A 26,964-nucleotide genomic window follows, 5' to 3' on the forward strand; every position below is an offset into this window, starting at 1 on the left:
CTGAAAGACTGAGTGTAGTTTTTGTCATTTCTTTGGTGAGAAATCAGGCTGATTTTTCACAGTGGTAAGAACCATTGGGGTGTGTGTTTATGTATTTATTCACTATGCTCAGTCGTTTGTGGCAACGTCTGTGCTTCATTGTGTCAGTTTGAGTTTGCCCATAGGCTTTAGCAGTGTTGGTGTTTACTTCCAGCCAGGGCAGGTGCTCCTTAGAGGTAGTCTCCTATTATGGTACTAAGTTCACAGAATTAAGGTTTTGCCATGAAGTGTGTCCTTGTAATGTGCCATTAGTCTACTTGTCAGTCCTTCTGTGGCCATAGGAATTGGGTTCCTGAACCTGCAGGACTGTTATTTGAATCCTTAGTATTTTACAAAATGACATGTTTGGGCTCCTAACTTGCCTGTATTAACTAGGGCACAGTGGCTGTGGAGCTGGCTTGACAAGTTGGGCAGAACAGTAAGAGGAGGGATAACAATGGTGGTATTTTATACTTTCACTTCTCTTCAAAGTTGGATGCTTTTGCCATTCCAGTAACGATGCTTTAATTCCCCCAAAGGTGAACTGGCTTTTGCCGCCCTCTGTATAGGCTCGATGTCTCGATGAATAAATTCTGGGAGCTTGTCACAATAGTAAGGTTTGTTAATATAAGCTATTTGCCCAGTTCTGGTTTTTGAATCCCCGATGAATTATCTTATTCTGTATAATAATATAGGGAGGGAAGATAAAGACTCAAATGTTGTGTCTTTGGCAAGATAGCAGCTGACTGCTGCCTTGTGTAGAGACATCCATTTCATAGTTTCTGCCTGTCCCAGAGGAGCAGCTGTGGGGCTTCATCAGAAGCGTGAGATGCCCAGTGCAGTGAGCTCCAGAATTCCTCAGTTCAGTGCGACAGGACGTCTTTTTTCCTTTTTTTTTTTTCTTTTCCCTATTCTTTTAAGACAGTTGACAGTCTTCACTACAAGATGGGCTTTAAGATCGGGCGAGGTTTTTAAGCCTTCCCAAGATGTTTTGGAATGCCCTTGGTTTGCAGCCTGTTGAAATACTTGGAAGTTTTCATGCTGGCCGTGACGTGGAGCTTTGCTCACAGTGCTTGTTTAGCTGCCTAGTAAACAACTTAGATACGTCTTTTCCTGCTTAGCTGCATGCAGCATATATACACAGATGTTCATGACAAACCATAGGTGGTTTGTGTTTTACAAAGCTGAGGCATTGCCTTGTGCACCTTGTATCCTAAGAATTCAGTCTGATTTGAAATTTTCTTCTTGTACTTGGCACAAAATTTAGGTTCTAGTGATATTCTGTTGTCTAATACTTGAATCATCAGTTCAAATTAACAGGTGTATTTTTTTGTCTGTTAAGACACTGTAGCTAGTAATATTTGAATCTTTATTTGATGATGATCAGCTCAACAATCTACTGCATGTGGCTAGAGTTATTTTAACATCATGAATATCAATTTGCTGCATAGTGATGTAGTCAATATTACAGGAGTGCTTAAATGAGAGATGAAGTCAGGCTTTTTTTGTATTTTTCAGCTTGCTGGAAAACTGTTCCAAATGATCAGCTGGTTATCAGCACATATTATCAACTATAGGATAACATTAGTTTTTTTTCTTACCGAAACCATAACGATACTTCTCCAAGCTGCCAAAACTGCAGTTCCCATGAGAAGGTAAGCCAAATTAAGAAGCTCCACCACTGAAAGGGGGAAATCTCCTCACAGCTCACCTCTGCCTCTCCCTTCCTTGGGCTCTGTGGCCGTGCACTCCTGGTGCTTGTCTTGTTGTGTCCTCGGTGCTTGTCAGAAATCTCCCTGAGCTTTAACTTGCTCAGACCACAAGTTGCTTGGCCAAAGAATTGGATATTTTTCTACTACATTAGTGATGTGGCTCGGTGAAGGGTCCGGTGAGCAAGGGGGAGGGAGAGGTATATGCTCCTGAGAGACAGGAGGGATGCAGTCCTTCCAGTAGAGAAACGATGGGCTCAGGTGCCTGTGATTCCACAGCCCAAGTGCCCAACTGCCCCTCTTAAAATTCCTGAGTATGATCATTTGGGCATTCTTTAGGACCGTTAATGATGTCACTGAAATGTCTCCCACTTCATGGCACTCATTTTTGGTGGTGTCTAGGCACACATAATGGTTGTGTAGGTTTGATGGCTTTTTTTATATTGAGCCATTGAAATTCAATGTTTACAGCAAGTCAATTGCCTCAAATGTCACAAATTACTTTCCCATTTCAGACAAACCATTTTTAATATACTTGCTTATTTTTTAACTTGCGTATCCAACTAAACATATATTTCTTGTTAAACTCACCTACCTGGAGAATCTTGGCAAGAACAATTATATCAATATAGCAACCAAATTTACAATCAAACTTTGGTATCTTGTGTTACTATCAGTAACATTTCTGCTTAGTCAGCCACAGCAGAATGACTCCGTGAAGTTAGAAAAAGCTACCTGCTGATAGTCAGTGGTTCTATCCTTGGCAGATGAGAGTTGAAGGCAATGAAAAGCTTTGGTGATATATCTGATAGTTGCTCATCCTGTTTAAGGTTTTGGCTAAAAAGGTGGTCATGGTGGCCCAACATCAGCAGTGAAGAGGGTCTGTGATCCCAGGATTTGGGACCATGATGGAATATTGACAGAGTATCTAGTGGCAAACAAGGACAGGAATGTATTAAAAAAAAAAAGTTAAAATCTTGTTTTATTTATAACAAAGAGTTGTAGACTCAGTGGAGAATTAACTGATAAGAGGGAAGGGAAAGGACACCACTTGCCTAGCAGAGGTGTATGAAAAACAAAAGTCTTTAGAACTTTAAATCAGAAACAAGATTCTAATTGTGGGGACTGAAATGGGATGTTGCAGTTTAATATAAGGAAAGATTAAAAACCTTGACTTGCCTGATAGGAGGTAGCTTAATATTTTCTGATGTACTGGAATCATCATCTGCAGAGGAGGTTGCTGGTACCTGTGTATTGAACTGGTAGATGTGCAAAAGTGTTATTAAGAAAGAACAGCTGTAAAGAGTTCATATAAATTAGACGACGAGTGTGTCAGTGATTAGGGTGAAGATGACCAGGGCCCGGCAGGCAGGCGGTTGCAGGGCCTGCTGCCTTCCCTGGGCCGGGGTTCCTCCCGCATCCTGGGATGGGTGTGCTGGAGGACTTCCCTAGGCGACGCAAAACGCCCGTATTTCCCCGGAGTCTCTTCCCAGGCGTTGCCTCGGCCGTCGCGGCCCAGGCAGGCGGCTGCAGACACGGCGGGGAGCGGGGGTCTGGCAGGTGAGGGGGGCTGGGGCGGGGGCGGGGGCCGGGCCGGGGCCGCCCGCTCCTCCCTCAGGCGAGGCGGGGGCAGGCGGGGCGCGCGCTGCGGGCGGGCGAGGCGATTGGCTGCGCGGCGTCCCGGTTGCCATGGCGGCGGCGGCGGAGCCGCGGGGGCCGCCGGGAGCGCGAGCCGGGCCGTTGGCGCCTGCCGGCGGCCGCCGCTCTGGTCACGGGCGGGCGGGGGCCGGGCCGTGACGCCGTTAACCGCCGCCCTCCCCCTCAGGTGCTCCCCGCCGGCATGAGCAGCGGCGCCCGCACCCGCGGCAGGAGGAGGAGGGCCTCCCGCCTCAGCCCGCCGTCCTCCACTAGCTCCGAGGGCGAGGAGCCCCTCAGTCCTTCCGGCGGCTCCCCGCTCTCCCCCGCGTCCCGCCCCAGCTCCCCGAGCGGCGAGGAGGAGGAGGAGCGGGCGGCGGCCTCCCGGAGCCGGCGAGGCGATAGGTAACTCCTAAGACTGGGCCCAGGTTCGAGCAGGGAGCACGGGGCCGCCCCTTGCGTGAGGAGCCCCGCTCCCCTACTCGCCTCCCTCCGCTTGAGGCCTTTGTTGGGGACGGAAGATTATTTTATATAAATATAGATCTGTTGGCATAGATAAGCGCTTTAGGCACCTCGTTCCCTTTTTATGCTATCTTGGGAAGTCACAGGTTACGGCAGTCTTTTCTATGGGCAGTTGAGTATTTTCATGGGTTTGTAAAATAACTATGAGCTGTTGACCTGAGCCTGAGGGACTTTGCAAGTTAAAAAAGTACAGCCATTCCTGTCGTCCTTTTAAATGTTCTTAAAGACTAAAGGCCTATTTTGCGTATTGTATATAGCTATATTCAGTCAGTTTCATGACTATGCAGTGACAGCTCTTGTTCCTGTGACTTAGCTTCATTCCTTTTTAATTATATGCAAACTTAATATGTCATGTTTTCCTTGGGATCTCCTCTGTTTCACAGCAGAATCAATAATCCTTATTCCTCCCTTTAAAATAAAAGGGGGAAGAGCAGGGAGTACCTGGAATATGACCTTCGCAATGGAAACTTTGCAGATCTGTGCAGTAACTGATGGTGGATGTAACTAGCAAGACTGAACTGAGCTAAAAGTACCAGTGGGAAAGGGAAGGACAGCTGAGTTTCACGGGAGTGCAGGGTTCCAGTGTGCCTCTCAAAATTCCTGTGGAGAGCAGTGCACACCTCCCAGGCAGGCTGAAGCAGTATGGACCACACTAAACTTTTCTTACAAGTGTTTCTTGAAAAAGGTGCTAGAAGTCCAGGGAAAGTGTTGAAATGTAGTCAGAAGCTTCAGAGTGAGAAGGATATTAGCCTGTTTATGGTCCTTCCTGTTTCAGATTTTCTGTTCCCTCTCCTTTTACTCCTTCCCAATAACCAGTTTTGTTCTTGTACCTTGAAATTCTGTAGCACTCAGGTCAAACTACTACATGTCTTTGCAGCTTGAGGCGCTACTTGACACAGGTCTCCATTTTTGGGCCTGTTGCTGCAGCATTCTCTGGCAGTGGTAAGATGAAACTGAAGACAATCTCTGTTAGGGCCTGAGTTGGAACAATCTCATGGAACTCTGTAGGCACAATATATACTTTGCTCATGCAGACACTGCATCTGAATAATACTGCTGCTGCGCTGTAATAAGTGTCTACCAAATGTTCATATAGCAGCTTCCGTGTATAACTGCCAAGATCTCCAAAGTATAGTAATAAAAAACACTTCTTTTTCCACAGCCACTACCCCCCCACCCATATGCACACGTTTTCTCAAAGAGTCTTTTTGTTGTTGTTGTCCTCCTAAAACTGCACAAAAATTAGCCGGAGGCAGACATTTAATGTGGGAAATGCAATATTTGCAAAGGAGAAAGGCTGAAAACAAGGTCTTGTGAAATGGTGTTAGGCATTTTCATACTTTCATTATGGATCAGTGTTATGTTTAGTGGTGTGACTTAAGTGAATATATGGTAAATGATAATCACAGTGTTTTCTATTAATCAGACTTCAGTTCTAATGCCAAATGTATCTAATTTGATTTAAGATACTTATTTAAAAACAAATGTGCACTTGAGAATGCAGTACTTTAAGAAGTCTATTATTTTAATTATTCTGAGGAAGGTCATAGCTGTGAACATGCCTAGCATGTCAGCAGATGGTCCCATGAAATTCGAGGTCTGCGTGGCTCAAAGTACATAATCAGTGTGCCAGGGAAAGTGCAGCCGGTGACTGGGATGCACACTGACAAGGATTGGGTTCCAGGCTGTGCTCCGGTGCAATCTGAGAGCTTTAGACACATTACTGCAGAAGAGGAGAAATGTTTCTCCTAACAGCTCTTCATATTGAGCTTGCGTTTTCCTCTGTTCAAACTTAATTTTCTGTTATTTCTTACTTGTATACGATAAGTTTATAATCTACTTCTGTGAATTTTTTTTGAGAAGTTAACAGCTTGAACTTTACTGGTACAAACAAATACATAGTAAATGTTATTTTTCTTAATTCTTTCCTTCTACTACTACTTTTTCTCAGGTTGGTCTAATACGTCAGCATTATTCTAGTTCAAGGTGCCATAATGCAAATCGTGCACAGCAAAAGAATGTATTGAGGAAGTATCCCTGCCCAAAATGTCAAGTCTGGGCAAAGTGGCGTTGGTTTCCTGAATTTGAATGCATAATACTTTTATCCTTATCTTTAATAAACTTTCAGAGAGTTATTTTCTAACAAAATGTGTTATTATGCATTCTTATGTTGCATCCCTTATTATATGTACCTATTTAAAAACTGTCTCTGTTAAATAGTTGGGTTTTGTTAATACTGTAGCATAAAAGCCCTAAGGTGCAGCAGAGTGTGTTGGACAGCATTGCTCTTGGGAGTGCTTGGCCTGTGCTGATTCTGCCCATGAGTTGTCTGGCTGTCAGGGAGCCCTGACCGTTCTGTTGTGCTACATTTCTGTGGCAGCACAGTATAAAGAGGGTTGGGGGCTGATCCTGTGTGGGGAAAACAACCCTTTTCCAGGTTCATTTCAGCATGAATCGGTTCACCTGGACACGTCATGACTTGACCAGCAAATGGTCATGTTCACACATGCACATGTGGGTAACAATCCTGGAGAAGAGTAGGACAAAACTCCTTAGCACTGTCCCCAAATGCAGAAATGTATTCCAAAGAATACTGGGACATAAAATGTTTGGCAGCAGAGTATTGCTGTTCCCTGTGACTATGTAATACTTTTATATTGATAAAAAACAAATATGTTTAAAAGATTTATTTCAGGAGCATTAACTTAATATGTTTGTTTGGATGCCTCTCCTGTAGTTTGAATTCAGCAAGCGGAATTACTCACTGTAGTGAAGTATGTATGTAGGGTAGGTATTTCCAGAGCCTATATGTCCATATAGAATACTAAAGTGAAGTCTAGTTTCACTGTTTTGTTGTTAAGAAAAAATTCTGTATAGGATAGAAGAAATCTTACAAAGACATCTATTGGCATATTTTCAATTTTCATTGGCTTAGAGCCTAATATATTGTCTTACTTATGAGATAGTACATGTATAGAATATTATGAAAGGTATTTCTGGCCTGGGGCTAGGATTGCTGCATTATTTATTAGTAAGAAGTTGTGAGTTATGCAAGGTATCATATTAAAAGTCTAATAGAACCTTGTATAATATCATTAAGTCTTGTATGCAAGCCATATTTCTTGTTTCCTGTAAAAGCTTTTTAGGGTGGAAAATGCTACCTATTAGAGTGAATGCTGAGGTTGCTTGATATACCATGAATCCAATTCTATAGGACTTAAGAAAAATATTCTTGATTATCCTTTGCTCATGGTAAAGGTGACTTGATACATGGAGCCTCTCTGTGTCCAAGGACAGGATGTTAATGTAAAATCTCTGATTTCCCTTGGGTTTCCATATGTGAGAAGGAAGGTGACACTTTGATGTTTCTGGTGTTTGTTTTTGTTTAGTTTATAAAAGGCAATGCTTGAATCTCGTCCACAGTTTGGAACAGGGAAAAAAAAAATCACTAACAAGCTAGAATTTAATAAGCAGAATGTAAGGGGGATAGTCAGAGATGCACTATAAATGTCACTTATCCATTCTGGAGATTACTAAGCAAGTAAATAAAAGAAATGTCAGTTTTGAAGGCAGTAGCACTGCTTAACTTTTCAATCAAAAATATTACAGGTAATATTCTTTTACATTTCTTGTTTTTAATTCAGGAAGGCTGAAGACTCTGAAATAGCAGTGGGGGGAAAAGAGTCACCTTTGAAAGATAATCTTTCACCATGGGAAGAATGGTTCATTGGCAAAGAAAAGGAGCTACGTGCCCGCTTACAAGCTAGAGCTGCAGAGGTGAATACATCCAATCGGCTTGATGTTAAGCCTAATAGAAGATTGCAAGCACAAGATTTTATTTTTTTCCTTTTGGTTGTGGAAACACAAGTAGTTTTTTCCATTATTTTTTAGTGTCTTGGGCCTCCATAGTGTTTGACAATGCTGACATGATTCATGCTACTTGCATTCTCTTTTCCTAAATGTTATGCTGCATTGAAGTGGTGCCGTATAATATTTTGCTTATCCAACTGGCAGGTAATGGTTCAAGTTTAAAGGATTAAAACATATAATTGGTACCTTGATTTTCATCATGGGTGCATACGCCTGCATGTAGGTAGTAAAGCATGGCAGGGCGTGTGCTGGGTGTAAGTGTGCCAAGCTACTTGGTTAGATATGAGGCACAGTGTTGTTACCCACTTAGGGTGTAATTATACAACTGTTTGGTGTCCTTTCCCAGGTTAGGTTCCCTGTCCCAGCATTTTTTTCCCTCCTGTCTTTTGCCACCTTGCAAATGAACAGTTTGCGAATACTGGGTCAGAATTAAGTGAGAGCGCTATATCTTTTCATGATTAATATGTTTGTAGTTGCAGTTGATTAAATGATACTGTTGTTTAAAATCAAATTGGAAGTATTGGGTAGTGGTTAGAACAATCACATCAAAGTTAGATCATTTCTCACTTTAGTTACTGATTTACTATTTGACCTTGAGCAATGTCCTAACTTTTCTGTGATTAACTTTATCTGTAAAGTGACTGTAACATACAGCTGTTTTATTTGGGCTGCCTCATGTTGTTTATAAAACACACACTGCTGGAAGGTTCTGGAACGGTCTTTTAGGGGTCAGCATAACACCAAAATAGTTTCTTAAATTTGAGGAGTATGTTCTGATTCGTTAATATTAACTATGCATTTCGTGACTTTCCCTTCAGATTCCAGTCTGGTAATCATCTCTCCCTATTTTGATTTTTAAGTATAAAAAATGAGCCAAAGTAATTTCTGGTGTCATGTAGAAAACGTGGTTTGTGTATGGACTTCTCGTGTGGCCTTGATGAGGAACCAAAGCAATTTATTCTTGTGTGTTACACAATAGCATTTATACAGTACTAAATGTAATCTAGAAGATGTCTCTCAACTATATATTAAGAGCAGTCATAGGACAAGCATTACTTAAAACAATGTAGAAAGCAGTGGAATAGGTAAACGTTTTATTTTTAATTTGTGAGATTTCGAAAACATTAGATGTTAAACTTCAACATAGGCAACTCAAATAGCTTATATCAGGGTCAAAAATACAGTCAACCTTTTTGTAAGATGCCAGAAGAGAACAAAGTATGTGATCGTGATATAAAAATGTATTACTACATTTGCATATAAAAAATATTCTAAATTGATATCCTAATAAACAACTGTGAAGTCCCAGATCTTTTGCTGACAGCAGCGTCAAGTCTGCCCTGAACGTCAGAAATGTGGATGAATGTTTGGACTGGATAGTGGATGGGGTCTTCTAAGGTACTTAGAGTGTCATGACCTTTTACAGAAACCAGGATCCCTGTAATATAGATGTCTCAGAACTCAAAGGAGGTGTTAGTTGCTGTAACTTTGCTTCAGTACGGCAGCAACTATATTTTGAAACTATATCTGTATTGTGAGTGTTTCCTCTGAGCTCTCTGTAGGCTCCTGGTTTTTTTTTGATGTCTTACTGAATTCAAATTCAGTGTCGTAGGAAAAAGGATTTCTCTCTGAAACTGACTGCAGTGCAGGGACCATAAAATCAGTTTCATGGAAATAATTCCATCTATGTTTGAAAGTATGAATTTTCATTGAAAAAACAGCACTTTGTGCTGATGCTTCTATTAGAGAAGCTAGGCATCTCAAATTGTCATCTTAGTCATGTCTTTTCTTTATAGATTCATTTCCTTGGAGAGATATATGTGATTGCATATATACTGTGTGTCCTATAAAGATAAAATACTTCAGAATTTCTTCTCTCATCTTCAAAATAAAGCTCCTGTTTCAAAGTTTGCTAAAAGCTGCAATAATTTTGGCTTTAATAAGCTTTGGAATAAGCCCTAAGGTTCCTCTAGTTCTGGTACTAAACATCACAAGGGAGTAATATTTCACTTTGCTTTTGATGCCTTTCTGAGTGCAGAACAGTACACCATGTAAATTTTAAGTAATGTAGAAAAGTACTGCTGCAAATGAAGATTCTACTGACTGAAAGGGCATTTAAATAAGCTGAGGACTGATTTGTTATGTTGAATTGTTTCCAAAGCCTAATTAAAATAGGTGTTTTGAGTTCATATTGTAGAAATTATACATTTCCATTGACTGCATTGCATAATATTTCTGTGCTGGCTGTCATCCATCTTTTCCAAAATCTTAATAAAGGAAGAATTTCAGTATCTAATGCTTACATTGTTTTAACTGAGCATTGTTTCCAGTATTGAGCGTACTGATGTAGATGGTCACCACAGATTTAAGATGCATACTTTTTCTTTAATTAGGAAATGAATATACAGCTAGAGAAGATGAAGCAAAAGCAAGAATATGAAAGGAGGAAAAGGATAGCTGAAGAGAAGCACAAGGAATGGGTCCAAAAAAAAAGAGAAGAGGTAAATACTGCTTTGTCTGCATATATTCTAGCACATACCATGCTTAAGTAAACCTATGTAAAATTTACTTAGACTGTTTGGACAACCACGTTTTTAGTTTGCTGAATGAATGGCTGTTTTAATTGAAAATTATAAAACTAGGCCAAAACGGTTAAACATTTTTCCAAGACTGATTTCTCTTTTTTTTCATAAGGTATGAAAAGATTTGTTTTCTGAGTAGTCAGATAACTGACAATTGGCTTACATCTTGTGCAGTAGCCTTCTACTAATTATAGCTGGGGTTCTGGTCTTCAGTATACCCTACTCCTTCTGACTTCCTAGGTTCAATGCCCAAACATTTTGGGTAAAGTGTACATCTTAACTGTCTGCAATGCCTTGTACACCAAGTAGAGCCAGAAGGAGGATTTAGTTAAGTACCATTGTGGACAGGCAAATAGTATGGTAGAGTTTAGAGGAATAATTGAGGTGTGAGGCCAGCTTCAGGAAATTCTCAGTAGACCACAGTTAGCAATTGGGAATTCCTTCATCCAAAAAGTAATTTCTGAGTGGGATCAAAAATTTTTTAAAATTCTCTTGAGGGGGATGCCTAAGTCCAGGGTCAGAAGCAGGCAGAATCCTGACCTCAGTGGCACATTTGTACAGCTCTGTGTCACACAAAGCAAGCATGTGTACAGGTGGCAAAAATGGGAACGTTTGGGAGGCTTGGGCATGATCAGCCCCTGGTAGTTGCTTATCGTTCTGTACTTCTGGTTCTGAATAAAATCAGATAAAAATTGATTAAAAATATCCCAATGGCACTAGATGGGCTAGATATCCAGACCTCATAGATTTGTCTTCACCATTTCAGAACTCCTTCAGATTCAGTCCAGAATCACTAGAATAACCTGTGTTTGGATCTAACCTAATTACTCTTGGTCTCAATGCTGACAGGATGATTGGCATAAACCTGCCCCAGAACCAGTCCTGCTCTAAGCATGTATTATGATGTAGAAAGGGTCCTCCCTTACCAAAGTACACAGCAAAAAGTAGAAGATTCATTATTCAGCACAAACAATACCATTTTCCTCTTCTAAAGTGCAAATTAAATTATAGGTATCTGTAACTAATGAGTTTGGGCTGCCTGTTAAAATTGTTCACAGTTCAATACAGTGAAAGTTCTTATTCTCCCTCCTTCCCCCTTTTTCCCCCCTGCCCCCTGACCTTCAGCTTCTGTAAACTTCTACCTATTTGGGTCTTCCAAAGATCTTTGTCTTTGTGGATTTGCTGGTTAACTTCTTTTCCCACTGACAGTAGAATAGGAAGTCTTTTTTATGGTAATCACATCAGCCCAGGGGACAAGGGAAAAAACCATGTTTGTGTCTGGACTTTATCATATTATATTTTGGAAGGATAAGTTCATCCTTAGGCCATGTCCAAAGCTTTTACCAAAAGTAATCTGATTTTCATTTAAGTCAAATGATTCACTGGTTAGTCTTTCCTGTAAACCACGCTCAAATCAAGAACTGAACTTAAAAGCTTAGCTGTCTGTAGGATATTAACATTTGTGCTGCATAGACCTTACCACTTCAAGATTCCACAAGATTATCTGTGGATCTGGACACAGACTGAATGATAAATTGTCAATTCAGTGACTAAGAAGGTGTTTAAAATCACGTGAAGATTTCACATGAAGTTTAAGGTTAGATTCATGAGCGCTGACAGTTGCTGTGATTTTCTTGGGGAGCCTGTATAGGTCTCATATTTGGGAAAGCTCACTTCATTTCCTTCTAGAAGCATCAAAAGGTGCTCCTTGAGGCAAAACTTGCAGTATTCTTCACTGAAATATGCATTAAGCACTCAACTTTTTCATATCTAGTTACTGATTCTGAGCCCTTGTGTGTAGACTGCAGAAAATGCTTTACTTGGCAGCAGGCAGTACTTTTACAAGTCTCTCTCCATTCCCATTGCTGAATACTGACGAAGAAAGTAAGGGATGGTTGAGTGTACATTAAACTTTTGCCTTCATCTTGAGCATCCAGCACCAGGAAACACTGCTGGAAAAATCTTCATACTGTGAATGTGAGATACATTTATGTCACAAGTAGAATGTTTCTATGTGCATAAAAGAATTCTGCTATTTTTCTGTATGCAAGCCATTTTTCTTCCATTTTGTTGCATGCCAGTGTCAGTTGTGATGCTCTGACTGTTGAATATAGTCCTTTAGGGTCAGGTTAGGAAGGAAAGCTTGAGCACTATTTTTGTTCACTGGCAGTTTTAATTTCATTGTTTAATATATATTTAAAACTATATGCTGTGAAGTTTTTTTTATGCTTCCAATCATTTTGCATGGACTATTTTTGAAAATAAAGGAATTGTAAACATTTAATATTCTTCTGTGTAAATAGCTTTTGTGATTTTAAAGGTTGTAAATGAGCTACAAGTAATATATTGAAATGTGAGCGATCAAAGAACATTCTAAGCTGTGAAATATGTTTATGCAAATAGGGCAAAATTTTGCAGCTCACTAGGAATTAAAAGCTTAATAAAATCAACTGTCAGAAGCTATCCTGGTTCTACTAATGCCTTTCCAATTTTCAGTAAGATGCTAGATCTCTGCTGGACAAAAATAGCCTTGCTTTCTCTCTCTCCTGAGGTTGAGTCATTTGTGGGCAAACAGTAAATTGTCTATTTGACTTGTTTTGTTTTAGATGTAATAGAGCTCTATTTTTAACAAGTCACAGGAATATCAATCAAAATATTTTAACTCTAAAATATCTCCAAACACACTTCTGATTCCAGAAGAAAATTTACTTGAACCAAACGTAATTTTGTATGTAACTGAAACTTTTATTTATGAGTTACTGTTAGATTCATTGATAAAAATGAGGAAAGCATGATTATAAATGCTGAGCAAGCAAAGTTGGGTGTTCAGTGTTATGTTTTTGTTATTAAATTAGCCTTGATTTGAGTGGTATGCAGAACTGGACATAGAGCAGTAAAGCCATCAGAATCTGTCTTAATCCTTCTGGTATGTTAAAGTGTTTGCTTGATTGCTAGTTGCTGTATTTAGACTCCAGTTTGGTAAGGAGCTCTGTGTAGGCAACTCGTAGCTGAACTGTGAAGTTTAGAAAGAAATAAATTGATGTTCTTGATCCCCATCTCATCACAGAACTACATCTTAAATAGGCATTGAAAACCTCATTTCTTCAGGTTAGAATTAATTTGTGTGAAAGCTTATTTTCTCCATGTCTGTTCATTCTGGCACTTAATGTGGTTGTTTTCTTAAAGTTACATTAACCTCAAATGGGTAAATCTGCTAACATTATGTGGAGGTGTAAAGCAGTTAAGAGGTGAAATTGATCTATATATGTATCATTTATTTTGGATTGAAACGGTTGAAATCTTATAATTCATTATGCCAAGTATAAATTTTATTAAATTTTAAGTACAAAGGTGTATTTTCATGAGTTAATGTAGAACCTGAGCTACTTTTAAGCTGGGATGTGGTAGATATCTATTTATGTAGTTGTAATGGCTCCTAAATCAATTCAAATTTGTATTGATTCTATCAACTTTTTCTTAGTTATGGTGCTATTTTTAAAGTCAGCTTGAAAAGGCCTCGAAGCTGTATAAGCCTGCTCAGCAATAACTAAACCACTGTTGTGTTATCAACACTGTTTTGGTCACAAATCCAAAACATAGCACCACAGGAGCAGCTATAAATTAACTCCCTCCCAGCCAAAAAACCGTACATACATGTAATAAGTATATTTTCAAGAATAACAGAAAATATCAAAAAGCGGAATACTTGCATTCCAGAATAACTGTGATTCTGAAACTCATGTTGTTAACATCCTTGTCTTTAGTCTTTAACTTGCATATAATACTTTATGCTATACTGATGTGATATCTAAGCAAAATTGCAAGAGCACAAGTAGTGAAGTTACACATTTTACATTGGAAAACCTAATTATTGTAATACCAATGTTAATTTGACTGTAGCATTTCAAATACTTTCTGCATTGTTGAATAGAGCATAAGGCATTGCTTTTTATTCTTTCTTAGAATATGAGCAAAGCAGGCATTAATCATAGAACTTTGTACAACTTTTTTTGTTATTCATTTTTTCTTTCTGTAAGTCCCCATTGCTTACTGAAAAATATAATTTTAATGGAAAACAGGTAGAGGATGGGAAAATTCTGTTTTGATGCTTTCTAATTTAAAATTTTGTTCTTATAATTTACTTTGCTGTTGACTGATAGTCTTCATAAGAAGGAAAAAGCAGTAAGAAATATGAAAGCCTAGAACCAACACACTATAAAATAATGAATGACAGATGTTCTTGGAGCAGACTTCCCTTTCCTGGTGTGCTGCATGATTCCTCCCGGAAGACTTAGATGCCAACTCTTACTCCAGAGACTTTGTTTAATGCATATTTTATCTCACCATTGCTAATATAGGACACAGATTGTTCAGCAGCTTGAGCATGACTTTCAGGTTAAAAAGTCATGCTCTCTTTCATCCAGTGAAATGTTAATTATTTTGTGAGGAGTGGTACTTCACCAGAAGGGGTGGAGAATCCTGTCATCCCAGCCTGCAGCCTGGTAGATGGAGTCTTCTCCTCACAGTGGGACACGTTAGTTGGAATTCCCTCAGGCAGAGAGGTAATGAAATCCGGATCTGCCCTGTCCTAGGTTAATGTTCTAACAGATGAACTATTGTTCTGAGTCAAAGCTGTGGTTGCTGCTACATTTTATGTAGAGCCTGATGTGCTATGGTTTTTGCTGATGGTTTAGACTTGAAAGAGATGCTGAGATGTTCACCTTTTCCAAGACTGAAGTCTTTCAAAAAACGTGTTTGCGAGGGAAGCTTAAATATCTGGCATAAATACCTTCCAACCTTGAGAACCATCATTTAAGAATTTAAATTTTCTGTTTAGGTGTCCAAGTTTGTCTTTACATATCTAAACTTTTTTTTTGAAACTGGGCTTAATTTCTTAAGGTTTTTTTTTCTGCAAATTATGGCTTTTTCAGCATTGAGACCTGAAGTACTTTACAAGACAGTCCATTGGGGTTTTTTGGGCTTTTTGTTTGTTTTGGTTTGGTTTTTGTTTTTTAAGCACAGTGTTGATGTGTCATTACACAAAACTTTTCTGTGAGGTTGTGCATGGCCGGTGCCATGGGTATAATTTTACTATGTACCTGAATCTTAATTGTGTCCAAACTTTAGATTTCTGTAAATAGAGTAAACTGATTTCTCTTGGTTAGTGTTTGAGTTTTAGGTAGACTTGTGGGGGAGGAGTTCAGTGTGGCAGATGACTAAAATGTGAGTCCTCATGTATTTCAGCAGCATTTGTGAAGTCTGCTTTCTTCTGAAGCCCCAAGAGTGTTCAGCATTAAGTACACAAAGACTTAATGCTTTCTCACATATATTGAGTACCCACAGAAAAGAAACACAGTTTGGGAGAGAGATCCATGTATGTAACCATTTTACAATTCTCCAAGTACTTGACTGCAGTGCGTTCTTCATTGACTTTGTCTGAACTTGAGCAGTAAATCGTTGTAAACCTGCCTGTCATTAGACAACTGCAGCTCGGTATTGTTTCACTGGCCTCCTTTCTAGCCTCTTGTTCTTTTCACATGCCAATGCTGGAGAGATTAAAGAAGTATTTCTGTGGGCTAGGCTTGGTGACTGAGCTGTGTAATAGGGCTAAATTGAAAAGATAATAATAGTTGGCCAAACAACCCAGATCTCTGAGGCTGCTAAATGTGATTGACATTCAGGATTATTATGAGGATGAATCAGGAAATTCGGATGTATGTTCTTAACTTGGCAGTGTGGACTTTCCCGATATTTTGCCCTCAGTCAGCATAAAATGATGCTAGAATATGGTAGCTAAGATGTCGGAGCAGAGATTTCACAGCTATGAAATAGAATCATCAGTTATCTATGAAAAGAAAAATATTGTCACATTCTGCAGACCAGAAAATAAGAAAGAATTGCTGTAAGAACGATCTTAAAAATATAAACACAACATTAATTTATGGAAATATTTCTATTCAGTGACACTCTACATAGAAAATGCAGAACAGAAAGTAGCTCTGCACTTTACCCTTTCCAGCCTCTCATTTATTCACTGATATGAAAATACACAAATATATGTTTTATTAGTTTTCTTCCAACTGGATATAATGTCTCTGTTTCAATGACAATTGGGCTTTTTTTCTGCCTGGAAAATTATTTAATATTTCTGCCTTCTGTCAGGAAGAAAGTGAGATGCTTGTTCAAATTTTAAATTCCTTGGACAATTCTCCACGTATACATAGGTCTGATTTTTCTTGAAAAGGTAGTAGTCCTGCTGATGAGACATTGGTTTGGTACTGACTCAGTGAGACACATGCTGCCGTACTGAGTCACCATCACTGCTTTGTGGGACAGCTGGATTTGTTTTGGGTGGGGGATTTCCAACAACTGACCTAGCCCAGGCTTCATTAGGTTCCGAGGCTCGATAGGATCACAGCCCAGAGCAGTGAACCCGCAGGCCAGATTTGTATCCTTTTTCTCCTTAATAATGTGCTTGGGTGGGGTGGCAGGAGAACAAGCCTTTCTTGCAATGAGTAATTGGATGTTTTACAATCAATACCTTAATTTATGTAATACCTGTAATCATATTTTAAAGTGTATGTAAATTTGCTAGTGGTTTAGTGAATAGATCATGTCTGTTTTGAACACAAGATCAAAGAGAATTTTTAAAACCCAATCTGACAACACCAAGCATAAACAAATTACATAATTTCCCTCCCCCCTATATATGTGGAAGAAGAGTGAAGGGAGGATTGAAGAACATGTACATTAATATGCACATTCCTAGCATTTTTGATAGACTCGTATAAAGGAAAGTCATGAGGCTGGGGGGAAGCTAGGAAGGCCAGGGTGACAGGATCTTGACATGAAACAGGTTATTAAAGCAGCTGGGAATGTGGTGTGCACTGACTTTATGAACGAAAAGCTGTTCCGTGCATGAGGGAAAGAGGAAGCGTTTCTGATTTGTCTGCAGAATAATTTCTAGGCAGCTGCAAAGTCTGCAATTCTGGAGGGAGTCTCCCCATCTTAAGGATGTCTCACTGGAAGTAAAACTTAGCAATAGTTGTGGCTTTCATGGTAGTGTGCATGACATATCACTGTTTACATAGGACCTAATTTAACTTTGGGTCAGCCTAGATAGTGGCTAAACTCATTTGAAGTATTGTGATTAAAGCTACATAATTTAAGAAGCTTCCCTGCATTTTAATTACAGTATTTAGAGAGTTTTTAGTCTATTTTCTGCTTATAATTGTTGTTCATTATTGAACAATTCCCCTAGGCATCAAAAGGCCTCATTTTTTTTCATTTTCTCCTACATTTATTTTCATGCTTTTTAAATGATAAGACCCCTAGCTAAAGACTGTAGCTTTCAAATATCCCTAGTTTTGTAACTTACTTACATGTACAATAGAGATAAGCCAGCAAACAACAAAAGATTTGAAATCTTTAGAAGCTCTTTCACCAGTGGTTTTAACTCACTGTTTTATCATGTATGTCTCATCTACATGAATGCTTTTTATGTGTCCCAGATTATTATGGTCTCAAAACAGGAGTTGTTAAGAGTTGCATGTGGAGAATATTTGGTAATGAAAGTACAGAAGAACAGCTCTGAATAAAAGAGATTAAGGTGAATTTTAGATGGAGGAAAATCTTAGACAATTTGTTATTTGGTGGGGTTTTTAAATTGGTCTTAGCTGTAAATAATAATTTTATCGCATGTACAGGTCTTACAGTGTTGTGAAATCATATTAATAAAACTTCCATTATTTTGTAGTTCTATGGTGTTCTACGTTCCAGAATATGCATTGAAATTGAAGTGTATTCATATCTGACCATTTCCCTATACTGCAGAACACATTCAGCTGATGTTTGCTAGAATGTATTAGAAGTGAAATGAAAAAAAAAAAAAAGAGAAAATACGGTTAATAAATAATTGTTTTGTGAAATTGTGTGCAGTTAAGTCTTTGACATCAGATTAGAATATTTGACAAGAGTATACCAAAACAGTGGTACTGAAAGTATCATCATGGTTTAGGTGAAGAAACAGCTATCCAACTCAGAGATTACGGTAATTATAGTTAATAAGGCATAGCTTGTAAAAGAGGGTAAAAAACCCCAGAGTTAATGCATAATTTAGCTGCTGATGTTAAAATTGTAGTAATGCTTCTAGTGTTGGCAAACACAGAGAGAGGGGCACATTAACTCAAGCAATTCTGTAAACTGGGTGCTTCTGATAAGAAGTCTGCAGTTTAGCATTATGACATGCTCAAAAAGTGAATGCCAGAGTAAGCTAAGATTATGCTTACAGTGATTTCTTTATGGAGACAATTTCATGTAGTGTGAATAAGGATTCAAACATGAAAGTGCTTATTATCTAGCACTATGTCTAGTACAAAAAGTTGGCAAATGTTTTAACCTGAAAGCGATTTTCTCTTTATTGGCCCTGTTTTTGCACCTCATCATCACATCCAATAAATGGCAAAAATGAGTTAGTGTTTTGCAGGGCAATATCAAGTAAAGTTTTTATTCTGTATGCTGCTGCTATTGAATTACTGGTAAATTTTGGTATGGAGGACGAAGGTTGAACCAGCAGATATTCTGTTTAGACCAGACTGAGAGAATTGTGCTGGTTCCTAGCTCCAGTATTATGGCTTCTGTTTCTCTATGTGTAACTGGATTTTCCAAAAGTGCAATAAATCTGGAAGAAAGGGGTGAGAGGGGCCCACGGGGGGAGCAGGGTGGAGCTCTAGCTTTCTGCCACTTTGTGCTTATAAAAGGTAAAATGGGAAGGGAAGTATATTCCTGCTTTTCTTGTAAATGTGTTTTTCCTCTTTTCCATGAAGAAGACAGACCCAGTTTATTGTAGTTTGCAGTTGTGTTTCTAGGCATTTGACATCCGTACTGCCAACTATAATAATTCTAAGTTAGCATAAGTTCCTGCTAAACTGCACAGCTCCTTTGTTCAAGAGGAGTATACAGGGGAGCATACAAGAAAAAGATTTCTTAAAAAGAAAACCAACATTTTTCTTTAGCAGTTCTTTTCTATGAAGTGGAAACTGATTTCAAGTCTTCTGCCTCTCCTCCAGGTCATGTGCACTGCTTGTCTGGTAAGGATTTTTGCCGCTATGTGTGTGTATGCAGGTGGTTCTGAGCTAAGCAAGCTAATGAGAGGTAGTACTGAATCAGTAGAATCAGGCATTTCATAAAGGTTGCACAAAAGGGAAGTGAAAGCTATTGTTAGTCTTCAGATGAAAATACCCCCCTCTCCACGTGAGGAAGAAGCTGTCATTATGTGCTTGTTAGCTTAGAGAATGGTCCCCTAAACTTTGTTGTGTACTGTTAGATTCATACACACTGAAAAGACGTAGCAGTGAATGACACCTCTGGGTATGGTGTCTTCCAAATTATACAGGTAGCAATTTCACTTCACACTCAGTTACCACTTTTTGCCTACTTTAGAATGTGTTTTCTTGTTTTCCCTTTCATTATTTGAAGAGGAGAAATGTGTAGATTGATTCATAGAAGTCTGTATACGAATAAAATAAATAATATAAAAACTGTAGAGAATGCCACAAAACATGAACTGGATTCTCATGTGAACTTCTGGTTTTCACAGCAATTTATGCTTAAGTGTGCTGAACAATCTGCATATCTCGGTGACTCTTAGAAGGAGGCAGTTTGCCTGACTACCATTTGGAATTGTAGTTTGCTCTGGATTCACTGAAAAGTAAAACAAACACACCATTATCAAGAATTGCAACATATATTTCTTTCCCAGAAATATTGAGAAGTGTCTGAAGTGTTTTAAAAACAGGAGTGAATAAATAAAACGGAGTAGTAAACATAATAGCATAAGGAATGCTAAAAGTAAATTTTTTATCATGTTTTCTGAGATGTTTATATGTTTAAACCTATTTTATCTGGAACCTAGTGATGAAGATGTTTTGTCTTCAAAGAGCTTGCAATATGATATTTTTTTCAGGGTTACAATAATTTTATTTGTAATTATGTAATAAAATTAACTGTAACCCTCAAAAGAATTGCCCATTGAAATATACTGAAAAGTTTCTATTTTGTTTCTTTGGTCTGTTTCATGCAGGAAAGAAGGGAAAGGGAACGAAAGCTGAGCAAAGAAATGTCAGAAAAAGCCACAAAGGAACTAGAAAAAATGCAGTTACAAGAAAAGGCTGAAGTAAAGTATAAAGAATGGTTAAAGAAGAAGAGAGCTGAAGAGGCAGAAAAAAAGAAGAAAGAGAAGGTATTAATCAACTAACCATTTATTTCGATGGGATTGCCTAATCTGTGATTTATAATAAATGTATTGGTTTATTGAATTGATTAGAATTTCTCAAATGGCAGTGTTGTACATGAAGAAAACTTTCAAAAGTTGTAATGTTAGTGCACTGAAGACAGTGAGGTATGGTCAGCAAAGCAAGATGCGTATTAACACATCTTTGTTAATAGTCTTTGCAAACCCACTGCAAGTGTGATATGGTAAGGGAAAGAGAAATGCAAACCACACAGTGTACCTTTATTACTCAATCTGTTGCAGGGTGACCCAGACAGAAAATGGGCATTTTTCTCCCAGCACCACTATTACCATTATAGTTACACATATTTCTAGTTAAAAGCATTTTTTTTCATATCTCTCTGTACCAATCTGATGCTAAGAGTTCTAATTTTAGTGTTATTTCATATTAATTAATCACCTATGTATTTTTATAGTGAGCTTCAGAGCACCTCTTACTTGTTGTAAGCTTCCTAAAGTATGGGCTTTGAGGTCCTCTAGTTCACTAGAACAAATGCTCTAACAAGGCTGCGCTTGCAGGACTCATCCGGAATTCCTCTGAATTATCACATAATGGTGATGATTATGCCTGAAAACTATGGAATATGTGACCAGATGTCTTATCTGTGAAGTTGATTGGTTGTATGTTAATGTAATTAACATTACAGTATGATGTTTCAGTAGAATATGTAATATTACAGGAGTACTACATTACCATTGTAGCTAAGTGTGTGGGAGGATTGTGGTGAGAAGGGTTTATGTATATTCCCCTTGTAATTACAGCAGTTGTTCTTAAAGTGCAGAACACATTTGTAAGTATTTCACAAGTACATATAGTAATTTATTTGGATTAACTTTAAAATACCGTAAACTCTATCAGATTAATTTTCAGGCCTTAATGACCTTAATTTTGCAGTCTTTCAAAATTTCCCATATAATTAAGACATGCTTAAATATTCTGTACTGATGATGTTTATTTCCTCTTTAACAAACTGATTCTGTGTCTCTGCTGAGACTCCAAAATGCACAGCACAAGGACCTTGAAACCCAAGAAGATAAAAGTCATCAGACAGATTTAAACCACATGCATTCTTTTATTCATGTCTTCATTACATCAGTTCTTATAAGCTATGTTCACAGTATCAATTAAACTTAGTTTAAATCCAAATGCTGTGCCTAGACATACTGTTTTTACTCTTCTGATTGATGGTTCCCTAAGCCTGCTCCAGGCTTGGAAGCAACCCAGTCATGGCTGATACAGGCTGTACGAATATGGGTAAGTGGATGGCTGTCCCAGATGCAGCAGCCTCCTTAGGCTAACTGCAGCACAGTAGGCCGTGGTCATCTGTCCATGATGTTCAGAGTATCTTCTACATGTAGTCTTCCAAAAGGTTTCGGAGAGCTTTTTCTCAGAGAAATACTGAATTAATGTGGAGGTTGATTTCCGCCCCCCCCCCCGACTTAAAGAAACAAAATTCAACTTTTCTATTGTTAGGAAAGCATATTTGTGTTTGAAAACATATTTGAAAAATATTCAGCAGTCTGGGAATCTGCAAAAGATTTATTTACCATTTTATTATGTATATTGTACAGGTCTTTGTCTATCAGTATCTTAGATTTTTTTTTTTTATTTTTAGGAAAAAGAAAAAGAAAGGGAAGCTGAGCTACAGGAGAAGAAAGCAAGATCAGAGAAGATCTTTAAGGAATGGCTACATAATGCTAGAAATAAACCACGCCCTGTTTTAAATGGGTATGGCTTCCCACGTGGGAAGTCTACAGGTTTGTACTTCTACTACACATAGGTAGTGACTTAGGTTTGTGGTTCCTTCCCTCTAATCTCTTAATGTAAAATGAAGCCTGTTAAAGATATTAATCCAGTAGCTAATTTTGGCACACGGGAATGAATATCTCATATGTTATAAGTCAGAGAAGCTGTTACTCTGAGATCCTTTGTGCATTTATTGTAGGCCTTCATGTTATTTGGGAGGAAAATGATATAATTTGAGAGAATAATGTGGCATACTAAATTATAACTGATTTTGATCTCATTTTCCTTATCAGGCATAGGAATCACTGGCACCCATTACTGGTTCCTATGAAGCAAATGAGTTACGTTAGCATCCTTGTAAAGTTAGTGTTTGTGTTACAGAAGGTGTGTGCCACCTTACAGCACCTGAATCCCCCTTAGAAAAGAGGGGGTTTTTTGAGACACAAAGATTAATAAGAGGCTGACAGAAGTCATGTCTGAAAAAGGAGATGTGGGAATCAACCTGTGTTCTGAGCTAAGATTTCATTTCCATTTAGCTTTATACCTGCACTGCACCTTCTTGGGTTCTCTAATCATGTTCCTTTTTTATTTTAAAGAGAATGCTGTTGATAGTGTGGTGCTTTGTTTTTGTATTTTTTGTCATCCCACAAGGTACAAAAGCAGAAGAGCTTTAACAAATAGTATTGCATTTTATGCTTGAGTGCTTAATTAAATTTTCTTTTAAAAAATATATACTTTTGCCTTTATTTTTTCATAGAAATAAAATCATTGTTATTATTTGAATTCACAACAGAAAATATTTTAGGACCTATATTCCAGGCTCTGACTGTTTAAGAGAATGTATAAAGCAAGTGAACAACCTTTTGCTTACGTCTGTTGCAAAAGATGGTGATACACTTGGCCTTCATGTTTTGTTTTCGACCTTTGTTACTTCCCTACAGCTGCAATCACTTGTTTAAGTGATTTTTGAAAAGTATTTCTCTACTTGGTTGTGTTCATTCAGTACAATATATTACAGATGTTGTTTTACCCAACTATGGGATGTATGCACTGAAATTTCACTACAGACAGATGACTGATAGGGCAACATGTTCCTTCTGTTACATTTTATGTTTTCTGATACTGCTTTATGGGCCCTAGGTTATTAATTGAAGATTATTAGTGTATATGTGGATAATTAGTGTATTTTTCTCCTCAATAAAATGAATAACAATTAAGCAAAGATGGAAAAAATATGTGAGCTTTGCATATGTGGTGACAGGAAGTTTTATGCTTTGAAATAATGCAAAGTAGCCACTTCATAGACATTTACAGCTTTTAAGTATACAAAGGACTTGAGCATTCTGAATGTTACACAGCATTCGACCTGCTTATTATTTTAAACAAAGATGAAAAATATGCCAGTTATTGGTAAAAAAAAAAAAGGTGGAAGACTTATTACTTTGAATCATTTAAATTATGTGATGTGCCCATGCCATCTATGCCTCTGATGACGCTGTTTTGTTAGCCCAGATGATTATTAGGATTGCTTGCATTGTAAAGCTTGTAGTTACTCCTTTTTAGTTATGTGTATTTTCTAAATGTTTTAGGGTGTGCTGATGGAAGTTTGTATCCAGCTCCGGCATATTGTAACCCCATTCCTTGGAAACCTGTACATGTGCCTCCTCCAAAGGAAGACAGTGTTCTTACCATGAAGAAGAGTAAGAGACCTGTATCTTGCCGGTCACATGTGTCTTCGCCTGTGGTAGTTTATAAGCCCAAGAACAACCTTTGTATTGGATCCTTGTGCAGAAAGCAGTTATAGTACAGAAAACAAAACTACTTCTATGATCTTGAGTGAACTGGGCCATAAATATGAAGGTATATGTAGTTATATGTCCAAAACAGGCTGCTGCTTTTTTTAATTTTTGTGAACAGGTTTTGTATTTACAGCTAACTGACCAATGAGCTTTTTATATTTTTTTTTATGTTGCATTTTAGTAAAAAAAAAAAAAAAGGGAAAAAAGTCATATTTAGTCAATTGTAATGAGACTGTACCTCAATAAAACGCACAGGTTTGTTTCTTCTTTTCCTCTTTTGTTGTTGAAGGAGTTCTTTTGTGTATGTGATTTATTCTTTTGGGCAACACTATTACTGGGTTATTTTAAAGATGCTAATTATAACAGACTTAAAAACAATTCTTGACTTAATGCGGAAGGAATTCAAGGCCTGTGTGCAGTTGCAGGGCTGTGATGTCATTGGGATTGCAGAGATGTAGCGGGATAGCTTCCATGGCTGGAGTGCTGCCCTGGATGGATGCAGGGTCTTTGGGAAGCACAGGCTGGGGCAGCGAGGAGGAGAGAGTGGGAGGAACTCATGAAGTTTTGCCCAAGGACCAATGATTAGCTAGCTGAGACCTAATGAGTTAAGATTAAAAAGGGAGCCCAAGGTCAGCAATGTTGTGGTGGGCATCTGCTGTAGAGTGCCTGATCAGGAAGAGGTGTGTGACTTTCTTCAGGCAGTTGGAAGAAGCCTTATGCTTGTAGGCCCCGGTCTCATAGGGAGACTTGAACCACCCTGAAATCTGCTGGGAGGGCAACACTGCAGGGCACAAGCAGTCAGGGGAGTTTCTGGAGAGCACTGATAATTCCTTGAACTTCCTGACATGGCTGGTAGAGGAGCTGCCAAGGGGAGGTTCTTTGCTGGACCTGATATGTACAAACAAGGGAGAACTGGTCAGGGATGTGAAGGTTGGGGGCAGCTTTGCCTGCAGTGACCATGAAACAGTGGAGTTCAGGATACTGAGAAGAGGGAACAAATAACAGGATCACAACCCTGAACTTAGGAGAACAGATTTGGTCCTGTTCAGGAACTTGGTTAGAAAAATCCTGTGGAATCTGGTCATGGAGAGAAGAGGGGTCCAGGAGAGCTAGTGATTTTCAAGGATTACTTCCTCCAAGCTCAAGGATGGTCCATCCCCATGAGCAGAAAGTCAAGCAGGAGTGTGAGAAAGCCTGCACAGATGAACAAGGAACTCTTGACTAAAATTAAATACAGAAAGGAAGCGTGCAAGAGGGAGCAGCAGGAACAGGTGACCCTGGTGGAATATAGAAAGGCTGTTGAGGGATGGGATTAGCAAAGTCAAAGCCTATCTGGAGTTGAAATTTAGCAAGGGATGTAAAGGGCAGCAAGTAGGGCTTCTGTAGGTATATCATAAGCAAAAGGGAAATTAGGACAAAGGTGGGCCCAGTGCCACATGGGGTAGGGGCTTGCTGACAATGGACACAGAAAAGGCCAAGGTACTCGATGCCTTTTTGCTTCTTCCTTTTTTCTGGCAATCTGCTGAATAACCTCAGCAATCTCAGGTCCCAGAGTCCGGTGGGAAAATCTGGAGCAGGGAAGACAACCTTGGTGGAGGTGGATCAGTTTAAGGAATTTATCTAAACAAACTGGATGTACACGAGCCTATGGGATCTGATAGGGTGCACCTGTGAGTGCTGAGGGAAGTGGCAAATACTGTAAGGGCATGCTCAATTATCTTTGAAAGGCCCTGGTGGTCAGGGGAGGTTCCTGAGGACTAGAAGAAAGCAAATGTCAATCCTAGTTTCAAGAAGGGCAAGAAGAAGGTGGATCTGGAGAACTACAGGCCAGTCAGCCTCACCTCAGTCACCTAGAAAGGTGAGTTGGACTAGAGTATTTTCAGAGGCACTTCGAGTCTCAACAGTTCTGTGGTTAATGGTGAAAATGAGAAAACAAAGAAATAAGATTTCTTTTCATGTTATAGTTGCATCACTTTAAAAAATATGTTGTTATATATACATTATAAATTGTTCTATTGTTATATATATACACCTTTATATAAGCTGTGTTTCTCTTGAGTAGGAGAACGTGGGCTTCACAGAAGTTTGCACATTAGCTTCAGCATATAGAACTCTGTGCCCGGCTTTTTCTATAAGGACCTCCACTATGGATTGGTATGAGACTAGTGAAACTAGTGTTAATCTCTCCAGTTGACCTTGCCATGTAGTGATGTCTTATGAGAGTCAGAAGTTTGACAATTGTGTAAGCTAGAAGAAGCTCGTTAGTGTTTAGATGAAGGGACAACATTGTACTATAATGTAAATGATTAATTTTGGATTAGATTACAGAGGTTTCTCGGGACTCTGATTTAGTTGAAAAGCTGTATACTATCATGTTAGTATTTTCTCTTAACAGTTTTTCTGAAATAGCATATGGCTACCAGTAAGATGTGTTGACGTAATTACCTGAGTGTACATTTATGACTTTGTATTTATTTTAGCATTTATTTCCTTGTAGTGACATAAAATGGCCTATTGTATGAAGATAGGCATTGATAGCATTTATATTAACAGAGTATGAAAGAATCTATGGCTCAATTCTGCTGTAGCACATCGTTGACAAGATTTCTGTTGGTTTAAGCAGTGACAAATGGCAATTTAACAGGGGTTCCTATGCTAACTCAGATAGAGTTGTCCTTCAGGATTGCATGTCTGCATCTAGGGTGAAGGGCTAAATAAATCTTAAATGTGTATTTGGTTCAGGAATGGGAATATAGCAGTAAGTGTTGAAGTCTAGTAGTTTTATTTCAGG

General features: G+C 38.6%; 1 protein-coding gene across 2 annotated transcripts; it reads left to right on the forward strand.

Annotated features, from left to right (window-relative positions):
• Positions 1 to 3,484: 3,484 nt before the first annotated feature.
• CCDC34 (coiled-coil domain containing 34) lies at positions 3,485 to 24,445 on the forward strand. 2 transcript variants are annotated; one of them, XM_074884967.1, is made up of 7 exons: positions 3,485 to 3,767; positions 7,529 to 7,661; positions 10,148 to 10,255; positions 19,351 to 19,425; positions 20,418 to 20,576; positions 22,244 to 22,385; positions 23,964 to 24,445. In XM_074884967.1, the coding sequence occupies exons 1-7, from the start codon at positions 3,568 to 3,570 to the stop codon at positions 24,176 to 24,178; spliced, it is 1,032 nt and encodes a 343-aa protein (XP_074741068.1). In that variant the 5' UTR covers positions 3,485 to 3,567; the 3' UTR covers positions 24,179 to 24,445. The 2 variants fall into 2 exon arrangements, with proteins under 2 accessions (XP_074741068.1, XP_074741069.1); XM_074884968.1 differs by lacking the exon at positions 19,351 to 19,425.
• Positions 24,446 to 26,964: the final 2,519 nt, after the last annotated feature.

This window comes from Strix uralensis, chromosome 15, assembly GCF_047716275.1.
Source record: "Strix uralensis isolate ZFMK-TIS-50842 chromosome 15, bStrUra1, whole genome shotgun sequence".
NCBI lineage: Eukaryota > Metazoa > Chordata > Aves > Strigiformes > Strigidae > Strix > Strix uralensis.